Source organism: Scomber scombrus, chromosome 18, assembly GCF_963691925.1.
Source record: "Scomber scombrus chromosome 18, fScoSco1.1, whole genome shotgun sequence".
Classification (NCBI taxonomy): Eukaryota; Metazoa; Chordata; class Actinopteri; order Scombriformes; family Scombridae; genus Scomber; species Scomber scombrus.
In genome coordinates this window covers 24823662-24836709 of record NC_084987.1, presented here as the reverse complement: position 1 = coordinate 24836709, position 13048 = coordinate 24823662, and the positions used below count along the sequence as shown (strand labels likewise).

General features: G+C 39.3%; 1 protein-coding gene across 1 annotated transcript in view; it reads left to right on the top strand.

Moving 5' to 3' along the window:
- LOC133999794 (carbonic anhydrase-related protein 10-like) overlaps positions 1 to 13048 on the top strand; it is a 101402-nt gene that overhangs the window by 74640 nt on the left and 13714 nt on the right. The window contains exons 4-6 of the mRNA XM_062439110.1: positions 11149 to 11334; positions 12546 to 12641; positions 12987 to 13048. The exon at positions 12987 to 13048 is cut by the window's right edge and continues 11 nt beyond it. Coding sequence (XP_062295094.1) covers positions 11149 to 11334; positions 12546 to 12641; positions 12987 to 13048 — 344 coding nt within the window. The remainder of the gene's footprint in view (positions 1 to 11148; positions 11335 to 12545; positions 12642 to 12986) is intronic.

Here is a 13048-nt window from a genome sequence, read left to right as displayed (position 1 = left end):
AATCCATCCATTATTCACTTATTCACTACTACCTATATAATAGACGCCAAGTACTTCACTCACTAGTGAGCAACAAATCAAGAGACTAAGTAATCGCTGTCATTTTGTGTAGTCACACCATCAACTGAACTACATGTAGTGTACATGCCATGGACACTACTTTTTTTCTGTCCATTGTAGAATATTTGAGGGCCCTATATAGTGGATATATTTACTACTCAGCATTTGGACACTCAAATAAAATGGTGGAGGTATAGTGCACTATATAGTAAATAGGGAGTGATTTTGGACATTGTAAACAAGCCGATATAATGTAAAAATCTTCTCCATATCCACTTTATAAGGTGGTATGTCAGTGTTGGGTTTACAGCATGTTGTGCTGCTCCTTAGTGGATACTGACTTCCAGAGCTAATGTGCCAACCTCCTAAACCACTATGTTGAACTATGAAATTGGAAACCAGTTGGATTGGGTAGTTGACTAATGTTTGTAGAAGTCAGTATTCTAGATTTAAAAAAACCTCAACTTCCAAAATCAGTATTCTTATTTCCATAATAGGGCTAAACAATTCATTTAAATCTTATTGGAACTATTACTATTTTAAATGAATTATTATCGTGCCGCAGAGAAGTTCTGGCCTACACATCATATTCTATAAAATTAAAAAGACATTTTTATTTGGTACAGATCCCCACAAAAATCCCACCATAATCATTTTGTATTTTCAATGAGAAATGATGGAAATGTTATGATTCCCTCTGATATCATAAATCACATTTGTAACTGCAGTATCTACCTGAGTCTGATGCTGATATTGCACACATTTTAAAGTGAAAAAACTATATTGAACTATAGTTGAACTGAGAGTAATAGTACAACTGAAATACTGATATTGCACAATAGTGTATATTAAAAAGTGCAGTTTGTCCATTTTTCCAGGTAGAGCATGTGTGTGGTTTGCTGGGAGCAGTGCTGATTCTACAGTCTGAATAGATTGTGAAGGTGAAAGATGAAAACCTACAAAGACAATCTCCAAAGAGTTGATCTAGAAGCAGACCTACCCAATTCAGATAAGGAATTTTCAAATTGCGTAACTTCACCTCCAGGTGTGTGTTCCCTTCCGATGTCAGTATCTCCTCACAAAATGACACGCTGTGTGCTCAAAATAACTAAGATTGAAAATGACACGAGTGACTTCTGAAAGCGTAACGTCGTATTTTCACATCTAGTTTTGGATCTTCCGATTTTCACCTGCAAAAAAAAGGTCTGCTGAAATCCATCTGACATTTCAAACAGTAATCCCATGAGCACGTCCTTAGCTTGAATGAGGGTTAACACTGTAATTTAACGCCATAGGATTTTGGCACTTCACATCACAAATACAGAATATCTGAAAAAAGCAGCAGTGAACATCTTTTTTTGGAGTGGGGATTATCCTGGTAAGAGATGCTCAGCCCTGCAGGGTGGTGTCTCTTCATCACAAGTGCATAGCAGAGATCCTTGAGGGGGGAGAGTGGTGGAAAATCTAGCAGCCTCTAGCAGTGTAACGCTGTGAAAGAGCAAGCAAAGCAGAGCTTTCTACTCACCGTCCTCCAGCGTGATAATTAAGCCCACAGTGTCAACAGAGGGATAGCCAGAGAGCTTGTCTCTAATAGATACGGACAGAGCAGAGGACTTAAATTAAAACTTGGCCCATCGCTGCATGCTCATTGGGTTACATGCATTATGCAGTGGCCTATTACAGCCCGGGCCCAGGTGGGACCGATCACGTCTCCTCTTTTAAATATTAGCATTTCATTTCCTTTACTGTTTCTCAAAGGAGCCGATGCTTTTCCAAACCCGTTTCTCTATCCGTCCAAAAGTGTTTCACCACCAACTGTCCCCTCAACCTATTTCCCTCTGTCAATCATTAAAGTTTGACTCATTTGTGCCAAATTCTCTTTCCATCAAAGTTTTAAATATGTTCTCCTCATTATAATTCTACCTGTCTGTGCTTTTTTTTCCAGTCTTGTTTCTGCTGGGTGTCTAATTGACTGATTAATTCCTGAATCTCTGTCTTTATCCGCATCTGTTTGTCTTTAATGGTGCGCTGGACTAATGGTATGCAGCTCCCTCTCTTTTTGAAGTTAAAGCTAGTTAAAATAATAATCCATGACATTGGTATAAATGACATTTCTTCTGTCTCCCATCAGTTCTCTCTATTTCATGTCATGATGATAACATATATCTATGTATATATCATGATGATAGTCTGTCAAGCTCTGTGGAGGTGGGAAATCTCTCTATTCTTGTATCGGGCTCATTTCCCTCTGAATGCCCAAGTCATACATCTTCACTAATTGCAAATTCAACCCTCCAAAGCAGAAAAAAAGTTATAAGTTTAACTGAGCAAATTGTGTTATTCTTTTGACAAATGACTTTACTGTGAAACACAAGTCGACCTTGATTTTCTCTCTCATTGTGTATTTTAGTGTCTTCCTCTCTGCCCCGATTCGTATTCTTTTCTCTCTTGTGCTTTTTTACAATTCTATTTGAAGGTGAAACCTGCCAGTTTCTCCAGTGAAGTAAATCAACAGCAGCCATATGGCTTACTGTCATATTCATTAACATTGGGTTTGCTAAAAACAAAACAAAACATGCATGCCATGAAAATAATGTTAATATAATATTTATTCGATGTCACGCACCTGGGAATGTTTTACTGTCATAGTGGCAGGATCAATAACTAATGCAAAATGCACCCAAATACTGTATACTGTATTTATGTTCACGTGACCGAGGCCCTCTAGTGGCTATAGTAATTATGATTGGAGAAAAGGAGAATATCAGATGACATTCAAAGCTGCATTAGGACCCCCAGGGGCCCCTTGGCACTGAAGCTCATGTTCCCCAAACAACTTTTATTTTATTCTGATTGGATAACGCAGCTGTCGATTAGAAACTTTGTAACTCCGTATTTTCTTAGGACATACTAGGTTTCTGACATTGACCATTATTATCAACATCAAAAGAAGACACATTTTTTTTCTCCCATTGGGCCCCTTTCTGCTCAAGAGCCCCTGGACACTTTCCCACATTGACCATATGGTAGATCCAGCCATGATGACGTTATTACATAGTGACCACTCCGCGTAGGAGGGAGGTCAGGGTGGATGGATAGATCAACATAATATCGGACCGTAACACGAGAGAACGCTGTTTGTGTAAAAATAAAAGTCAGCATTGTTTTTTAAAACCATGACCATGATCATCCCCCAACCTTAACCATGTGGTTTTTGTAACCATGACAATGAAGGTCTCCTAACCGAGGCTTTTTAACCCAATCCATGATCTTTACCTAACCCTAACTAAGAGGTTTGTGTGCCTAAACTTACCCGAATCTTAAACATAGTGCTGTCATCATTTTACTTTTTTTTAACAGGGTTTTGGAAGGCATAGACCATCAATCAAACAAAAATGTGTCCCCAGTCTGGGGCAATTAGCTAAGCGGCGGTGGCACGCATACATTTAGCACACATTAAACACAGAACACATAAACACATTAAACCAAAAAGTCAATCCATTATGCAAATGGTTCCTTTTTCACCTATATGGCAGCGTGTTTATATCTGTTGGTGTTAGCTAGTGGAAGTCTGAGGAGAGGACCAGATGGCAGAAAGTGAAACTGTTGATGTAGAGGAGGGAGCAGACTGAATGGATTCTGTTTTCTTATATCACTGTTTGGTGTATAAATCCTGCAAAGTGCTGATCCTGTGCAGTGCCAATTATTTAGCTGCAGACATTAACCACCTTGTTGAGTGCATTTTTGCATTTTACATTGAGAGGCATGAGCTTCTGGACTAGCAGATGTGGATGGTGGAAAAACAATGTCCCACGGGTCACTGTTGTACGTGTCGTTCTGGAGTGCATGGATTGTTGTCATTTAATTGTGAGTACTTCTTGTATTGAATGTTCATGGTTTTAAAATTCATATACTGTGTGAAATGCTCTCTGACTGACTCTGCCATGTCATTAACAAGCATAATTATTCATCCTATATGCACAGAAAAATAAGACGTCATTAAAAACATTTTCAAACAAGTTTAAAATATGAGAGCGCTGGAATCAAGCCTGCAATTATCTCCACATCAATTCCGGACCTGATGTGTCCCATTAGCCTCATGACCTGACCCGTAGGCCAATAAAATGTGACCTCAGCTGGCTGCTGGGTGGTACAGACAAAATTGTAGTGGCACACGGAACACCAGCAGAAGGAACTAAATTAATGATAAAAACAAATCAATAAAAGCACAATGCAGGTCACTGGCCTCTCATTAATCTAGCTCCATCGGTGTCTTACACCAAGCGTGTAACTTTGGTGATTTTGTCAGTACCACTATGAGACACTTTTGGTGTTTAGTGAAAATGTGTTGACAACCATTCAATGGATTGCCATGTAATTTGATTCAGATATTCAGAGTCCTCAGAGGATGAATCCTAATGATTTTGGTGATCCTATGACTTTTCGTCTTGCACCTCCAACCTGGTCACTCATCCACTTATCAAGTCTCAACATCTATTAAATCAGGGATGTCCAGACTATTCCATAAAAGATCATGTGGCTGCAGGTTTTCATTCCAACTAAGCAGCAGCACAACACGCTTGACTCATTTATTCTCAGTCTTCAGACTGTTGATTTGAATTGTGTGTTCTTAACTGGTTGGAACAAAAAACTGCAGGGACACGGCCCTTTATGGAATAACTTGGACATGCCTGTATTTAATGGATTGACACACATGTTTGTAGAGATATTCATGGTTCCCAGAAGATGTAGCCAATGAGAGTGACTCTCCCACTGTTCCTCTACTTTTCTTCTTCTTGTGGTTGTCTAAACATCTGTTGGATAAACTGTCATGAAACTTGATGCAGAAATTCAATTTGTAAGAACTTTGGAGATAACTTAAAGTTTTGTTTATTTTTTTAGGTATAATATTTAATCAATATTGAATCCATATTGGCAAAAAGCTGGAGAAACATGAACACTCTCATGTGTTGAAAACTTCTGTCATTGTAAAGTAATCACATCTTTTTTTGGGCTGGAACCAACTTACAACTTTTATCATTTTATCCATTTAGTTAATAATCTCATCCAGTGTAAGCTACTGCACAATGACCCACTGTGCAAAAATGGCTGATGGAGCTGAAAGCTCATGATGAGCACTTAAATCAGAGAATTTACAGATGAAGAGAGACAAACATCTATAGTTGCTCCATTTCACCTCTTCGCCAGCAGGGTTTGAGCCTTTAGGGAATCCTCATTAGATCAGACCTCATTTCATGTCCAGTGCTTTAACCACTCAGCCATCACAGCTCTCCTTTTCTTCTGTTACATCTTTGCCATTATTAATGCTTTCTCCATCGTCTCCGCCTTTCACTGTAGTCTCTTTTCCATCCACACCTCGTCTTCTCATTTTCCCGTATTCCCATTCTTTTGCAGTTTCATTTCATTTTCAATACCTGAATTCAGTCTTCTTCATTTGTGTCAAATTTTTCTTTCCCCACCTTCCAATTCTGACTTTTCTACTTTTTCATAATTCTCTTCCTCTTTCCTACTGCCTGGACTCTTTCTCAGTATCGACCCTCCTGTCCCTCAGTCTTACCTCTCTCTCTCTCTCTCTCTCTCTCTCTCTCTCTCTCTCTCTCTCTCTCTCTCTCTCTCTCTCTCTCTCTCTCTCTCTCTCTCTCTCTCTCTCTCTCTCTCCATACATTTGATTCCATCATGCTTGACAGAAAACAGACCAAAGCTTTGAAGATTTACCTCACGCTGGTTTGGTTTTCTTAGACCACACATCAAACAGCTTTAATCTATTTGTACTCAATTACTTTGAGTGTGTTTGATTTGTTTTCCTTAATCCAGTGCAGGGAGCTCCCGTATGCCTTTGGCAAATCCCACCTGCTGTGCAACAACTCCGCCATCGAATGCTGTATTATTAAAAGATGTAGATATCACTTGAGGTCTTAACTTCTGTGCTGCTCATCTGTAGAAGCAGCTGTTACTCAAATGCAGTGTTTAAGAACTCAAGGTAAAAAAAAAAAAACATTCACAGAATAACTGGTGTTTATAATGATGTTCTACTGATACTACTTTCATTATAGCTGTAGCTGTTTGCTCTTCATACTGAATATGTCACATACTGTCCTGATTTTCACTGTTTGAGGTGATTGGGGCTTTTTGCTCCTCAAACAAGAAGCACTTGAATAAATAGATACATTTTTAACATTTGAACCTACCAATGAAGAGTAGACAAGTAGTCCAGGCCTGCTATATGAATCAGATAGTTTGTCTTTGTCCACAAATACTCCACACAAACATAATGTAAAATTGATATTTTGTTTCCCCATATCAGTAATTCTCTCTCCAACAGCTCCTCACTTGACAGTGTAACATCAGGCGGTTCAGGACATCATGCTTGGGGAGTCTATATAGTGATAAACAAACAAACAAAATGCAAAATTAAAAAAAGAGTTGGAAAGGAGGTCATGACACACAGGATGAATAGGCTTCTGAAATCAGACATCTCCCGCTTAACAGGTAGAATATCGAGTTATAGCTTACCAGTTTGTTGTGTGCTTGTGTGGTTTGTAACAGCTGGGTGTCATCTGCAAATGATATAATGGAGGTAAACACAGTGGACAACAGTGTGTAATGGCTCTGCGCTGTGGCGTGGCACTATTCAGATCAAAAGCTGTTGATTTATTTAAATATCAGTCCTGCTGCCTTCAAATGCTGAAGTGATTTCATGAACTGAGGGAGAAGCTTCTCATGCAGTATAAGCAGCTGTGGACAACAGATATAGAAAGAATCGCCCCAAATTGGTTTAACATAACACACACACATTCACACAACATTGAATGTTATTTCTGATGCAGATTTAAACACATCAGCTGGTTCAAGCATCATAAACTTGTTGCACATTTGCTGCAAATAAATTCGCACTTGTTGATAAAATCCCTCGATTAACAATGCAGTCACGTTGTGCCAGAAACAAACGTGATTGTTAGATGTCTATTGTCTCAGCAGAACCTTTTTTCAACCAAAATAACAAAAACTGGCTTTGAGCTCCTTCATTTGAATGAACCTCCCATCTGTGTATCGCTCTCCTCCCACCTGTTCACCGTTCACCCAGCACTTGGCACGAAACTGCCGCACAGACAGGCAAAACTAGTTTAACTTAGATTTTTGAACAGCAAACATAATTTTTTTTGCTTTTGGTTAAACCATAATAATAATAATACGAAAAAAAATGTATCTGCTTTATTTTACTCTATCGTAACCACATGTTGAACAAAGAGCAGGACTGGTAAGCTAGCTGGTAGCAGGCTGCTAACGTTAATCTGAACTCTGATGTAGTAGTAGCATCCAGGACCAGCTTCATCACAGTGCTGATATACTTCACAGTGGATGTGCTATCTTCAAACATAACCTGAAACACTACAAATTAATGTCGTAAAAAAAAAAAACTACTTTAGGTAGCTGTATGAACATGCTTACACCACATTGTTTAATCCACCCATTAACTCTTGTATACTCAAAACCCATGACCTTCCAAACTCTTCGCATACAGAGAATCGCTCTTACTCATGTGTAGTTACAGTTTCTGACTGGACAATAGCTATTCAGTGGAGCAGTTTAACTAACTGTTGTATTTTATGGAAAGTAATTTTCAGTTCAAAGGTTTTGTTGCATCCCTCTTATTGAAACATTCTTATGAGCGAGCTCTATGAAAAAAAATAGGAGAGGCTTAGGATAAGAATATGAAAACGTTCTTGCGTGAGGCAAAATCTTAGCAAAATCTAGCCTACTATTAAGTACGTCATAGGAAAGAGCTTGCCTCTGTGCTGCTTGTAACTGAATCCATGGTTGAATGACGTAGAAGGGTGAAAATCGGTCAGTCATTTTTAGATTCTAAATCCTTAGCCTCCTTTTAAAATAATATTGTGCTTTTCGTTAAGGATTATGCTGCCAATTGATTCCAGGCTGGTGAGTAATGTCTTAATTTCATACTACCTCAGCAGTGGCATGCCACAATTAAACTGGGGCTGAGCGCTTTCTCCTCATTTATTATATACAAACAGCAGTAATGAATATGTGAATGCAGCAAATGTCATATAATATGTATGATGAATATGGTTGGCAATGCGGGCAAAGAGCATTAATGCTTTATGTGTTGCCGGGGGGCATTGTGAGGAACTGACAACAAGTGGCTCTGGGGCCATATGAGCAACAGGAATAGCTGTTTTAATCCTCACAAACAGAATCACTTTATTTGTTTTTGACCGCAAATATACGGAAACTTTGTCTTTTTAATAACAGGACAAAGCAAGACACGGAGACCCTGCACTGAATACAAAGGGCAGTTGAGGGAGACACAGTAAACAAGACATTAGATACACTCAATCCAACTAAGAAAAATAAGGATGTGGCATACATATAATGTGACTGCATCTGTTTGGAGGCGAGGGCTGACAGTCCTGTCAATCAAGCAAAGGCACATCCAAAGAAATCATTAGCTACTGTGGCTCTAACCTTTTGTGGAAACACTGCGTCAACTTTGTTTTTCTACAGTGAAGTTTGGTCTTTTTATCCTGCAGGATCTCAATTCCCAGTAGATTTGCATTGAAATTCAGAATAAATAAATGCATCCAACATCTTCGTCACAAAAGGTGTCAAACATATTTCTTCTTTCTTTTTTGTTTGTTTGATTTGTTGGTTGTTTTTTTTGTCTGTGGGTGAAGCAGGCTCTTCAATAGGACTATAGAAATATTTCTTATTATATTTTATTATGTTTTATATTATTCACACTACCATGCAAATACTGTTTCTATTATAATAATCAGTGACTATGCTTAATTTGTACTTGATTCCCTTTACCTAATTATTTATTTATTTAAATTATATGCCTTTTTGTGGTTACTTATATTACTATTTGACTTATTTCAGCTGTTCTGTAAAGTTGGGTTTCCCCTTAGTCTAAGAATTTCATTACTGGCATTGTTATCAAGTACATGATAATAAAACTTTAAACATAGTGATTGATATGTTATGAGCCCATTACATTCCTCCTTCATTTACAGTACTTGAATAAACATGAAAAAAACACTCTATCAAGCAAAGTGTCACTCAGCAGTTCTTTTGCCCTGCCTACAGCATACATTTCCTCTTGCTTTAGTTGATTTTATACTTTAGCATAACAGAAAAGTAATATCAGAGGAACAAGTGAAGCAGAAATGTCCTCTTGTACCATAATTAGGCCGAGAAAATCTACTCACTAAAGCCTCCATGAAAGACATTTTAAATAGAGGTTGCAGAAAACCAAGTCATACATCACAGCACATCCCACTTTTTTATATTCTCTTCCAGTCTGCATTTAGGTAGTAGACAAAGTTGGTATTGTTCTGCAACTGGGCAATGGTGCTACTGGTGTTCAGAAGTTGTATGTATTTTCAGTGCATAATTGCTACACTCTAGTGTTTTCTTAAAGGAATATATGTAAGACTGACAGCAAGCCTTTAAAATGGGTATTGCAGTCCAAAAAATACTGGACAGAGTTTTCTCCCCTCACTCTTGCTCACGCAGGTTTTTAGGTCGGGTGGAGTGGATCTCAGTTTATCCAGTTTGTTGCTTCCATGGCTGCAGTACGCTTTGTTTGGGTCATTGTTTCATATCTGGTTGTATATATGTTCTACCTTCCTCATTTCATTTGTCTTTGTCCCAGTAGTCCAGGAGGGAGGGGTCATATAATGGTGGAATTTGTGAAACAGCAATTATTATTCTATTCTCCATGGACCATCCTCCTGTAGCATCCTGGTCCAACACCAAACCACTTCATCAGTTTCACTGCATCAGTTCCAAGGAAATGTAGTCCACATTTGCATTAAGTTAAAATTATTCCTTTTACCCCATCACTGGTTGGTTCCATGGATGCATAAAATACCCCATGAAACAGAAGTTGATGTGTCTTTAGCTTCTGAGTTGTGACATATTTCCATGTGAAATGGAATATTTGAGTGATTCGAGTGCCCTCTAAGGTGAAAACATACCAAAGTTCTTTAATGATTGTGTAGTTATGGGTACATCAGGATGAAGTGACCTCATAGATGCCCTTTTTTCTTCACTGTAAAGAACCCCCAAAAGTGAGAAAACATGATGTGCCATTTAAATGACGAGTAGATAACGCCGTGCCCTATGATGCTGTTGTAATGGGGTGAATATTCTTTATTCAAAATGTGTTTACAACCCTTTAGCTTGGATTAACTTGAATTTGTAGAGAGGCAGATTAGCATTGGGTTACTTATGACTAGAGAATGCCAAGAAGAGAGAAAATTGAAGACGATACAAGGGGATCGGCAAAAAGCAACTACAGGCAGCAAAGGCACGTTTTTTTTTAGCCATTAGCAAATCAAGGGATGCCCAGTAGAACTTGAACCTGTGCCTAGCAATGGTAAAATGTTTTTAAAATGTATCCTGTCATGAAATCCAGAAGAGAACCTTACCAATGCCAAACAAATACAGATAAGTGAAAAATACTTCCTTGGACAGGGTAAAAATGTACCCCACTAGTGCAGGTCTAGTGTTGTATGTCAAGTGCTCTACCACTGCAAATTACTGGAAAGGTATGACAAATGACAGAGCTTCTCCATCTTTCAAGGATGTTTGCCAATTCTATGACAGTGAGGAAGACAGTACTGTCACTAAACTAAAGGTGTTCCATTCTTCCTGTGCTCTCCCTTTCAGCAACATCCAAGGTATGCTGCTTTAAAGGAAATGATGTGGACACAGTCTTCCCAAAGCTGCCAAAACTCCTCAATACCTATGTTACATTGCCAATGGCAACTAAGTCAGTCGAGCAATCACTGTCAAAACTGAAGCTGCTAGAGACCCAGCTTAGAAACAGACATTCACTGATCTTTTGCTGTATCCATTGAGAGTGACTTTCCAGTTGACCACAATGAGGTCATAAACATTTACAATCATATAACCAAAATAAGTTGCCTTTTTATTTCAGCAATCTTGCTTCTGGCATCCCTGACAAGACTGCTCAAAGAGTAGTTTTAAAATTACAGCTGTCGTATCATTAACACCCATTCCTCTCTGTCTCTTCCTTTGTAGATGGGAGGCACCATGTACAACACAGGGAAGCACGTCTCCCTGAGGCCAGACAAAGCCCACCTGGTGAACATCTCAGGCGGTCCGCTGGGTTACAGCTACAGGCTGGAGGAAGTCCGCCTCCACTTCGGGAGTGAAGACTCCCAGGGTTCAGAGCACCTCCTCAACGGACAGGGCTTTCCTGGAGAGGTGAGATGCAAGACAGAGATGACACATAAAAAAACACACTCGTGCCTCAACACATCTGCATTAGCAACGACAGGCTGATAAGAGCAATTTTGATACCTTATTATGGGATTTACAATATACAGAAATACACACAGGCACTCACAGAGTACATTATTGTGTAACAGTCATCTCTCATTAAGAGGTAAACTTTTTATGTGAGCAATCTTGTTCTCAAAGCTCACCTCAAAGCTTGTTATCCACCTGGAAATGAATTCAAACTAAGTTGTCAAAATCGGAACAGCAAATGTTTTCTTGTCTGTGTGGAGTTTGGGCCTCTGTGGATATTCTCTGAGCTTTTCTGTCGATACTGTAACTAGACAGTGATCTCACCACAGTGTAGGGATGTTAAAAGGAAGCTGTCAAACGTTTGTAATACCTCTCTCTCTCTCGTTATGCAGATTTGGTTTGTGGTTCTAGATCTGTGGGAGGCACAACTATTGCGGTGGCGGAAGTAATGTTGAATGTAGTCATGAATGAATGAGATCATGGACAAAAGCAGTCAAAATAAGTTTCCTTTGAAGGGTGGCTGGGCTCACCATGAGAGATAAGAGCTGAGACATCAGAGCATAACCACTTAAGGTGGTTCGGGTATCCCAAATAGATGCCTCCTTGAAGAATAGCTTTTAAAGTGTTTCTGGTTACTTCCAACTGGGAGGAGAATCCAGGGTAACACTCTTGAGGGGTTTTAACTATGCCATCTGGTCTGGGAAGGTCCTGGTCCACCACAAAGAGTTGTTGGGTTGTGGCTAGGTAGAAGGATGTCAACCCAGCTTCCACCACCCACACAAGCCTGATCCAGATAAGCAGCAGAAGGTGGATAGACTTTTAGAGAAGAAAAGTAGCAAATTTGCAACAGCCACAGGTAGCACGTATGAGAGCCGTGAGAGTGAACCAAAACAGGAAAGTTGATAAAGAGGTTATACATCGCTACAAACATGACACTTTTGCCTCTTGACTCCTGATTGAGTCATAATTCAGGCCACGTCAGTTAAATGTAATAATAATGCTGTTTTATAGGCATTTGAACAAACAGTGTGTGGATTCCATGTGTGATAGCACCTCTGATAGTAGTTTTAATGAAAATGAAAACTTTGTTACAGGAACTATAAAGAATTGTCACTCTCGTTCATGTCGTAATGCTTCGTGTCGTGTGTCTCGTGTCTCTCCTTCAGGTCCAGCTGATCCATTACAACCAGGACCTGTATGCCAATTACACCGAGGCAGCTAAGAGCCCTCATGGCATCGCTGTGGTCTCCATCTTCATAAAGGTCAGTTGTGAATACAGTTGGAACAGAATGAAGGACCAATGAAGAACAAACACATCTGCATAACTCATAACATATGGCAGATATAGACAATGTAATCAGTTGTGTATTATGGATTGTCATTATACTAATGCAAGGATGGCAATACAGGGAAAAAACAAGTTCAATGTTTCAGTCCTTAGGTAACTTGTTAGTTGTGGTTCACTGCATTGTGTGTGTTGTACTGTGGTTTGTGATGAATATTTGATCCCCCCCCCCTCTCTCTCTCTCTCTCTCTCTCTCTCTCTCTCTCTCTCTCTCTCTCTCTCTCTCTCTCTCTCTCTCTCTCTCTCTCTCTCTCTCTCATAGCTCTCTGAAAACTCCAACGCCTTCCTCAACCGCATGCTCAATAGAGACACCATCACCAGAAT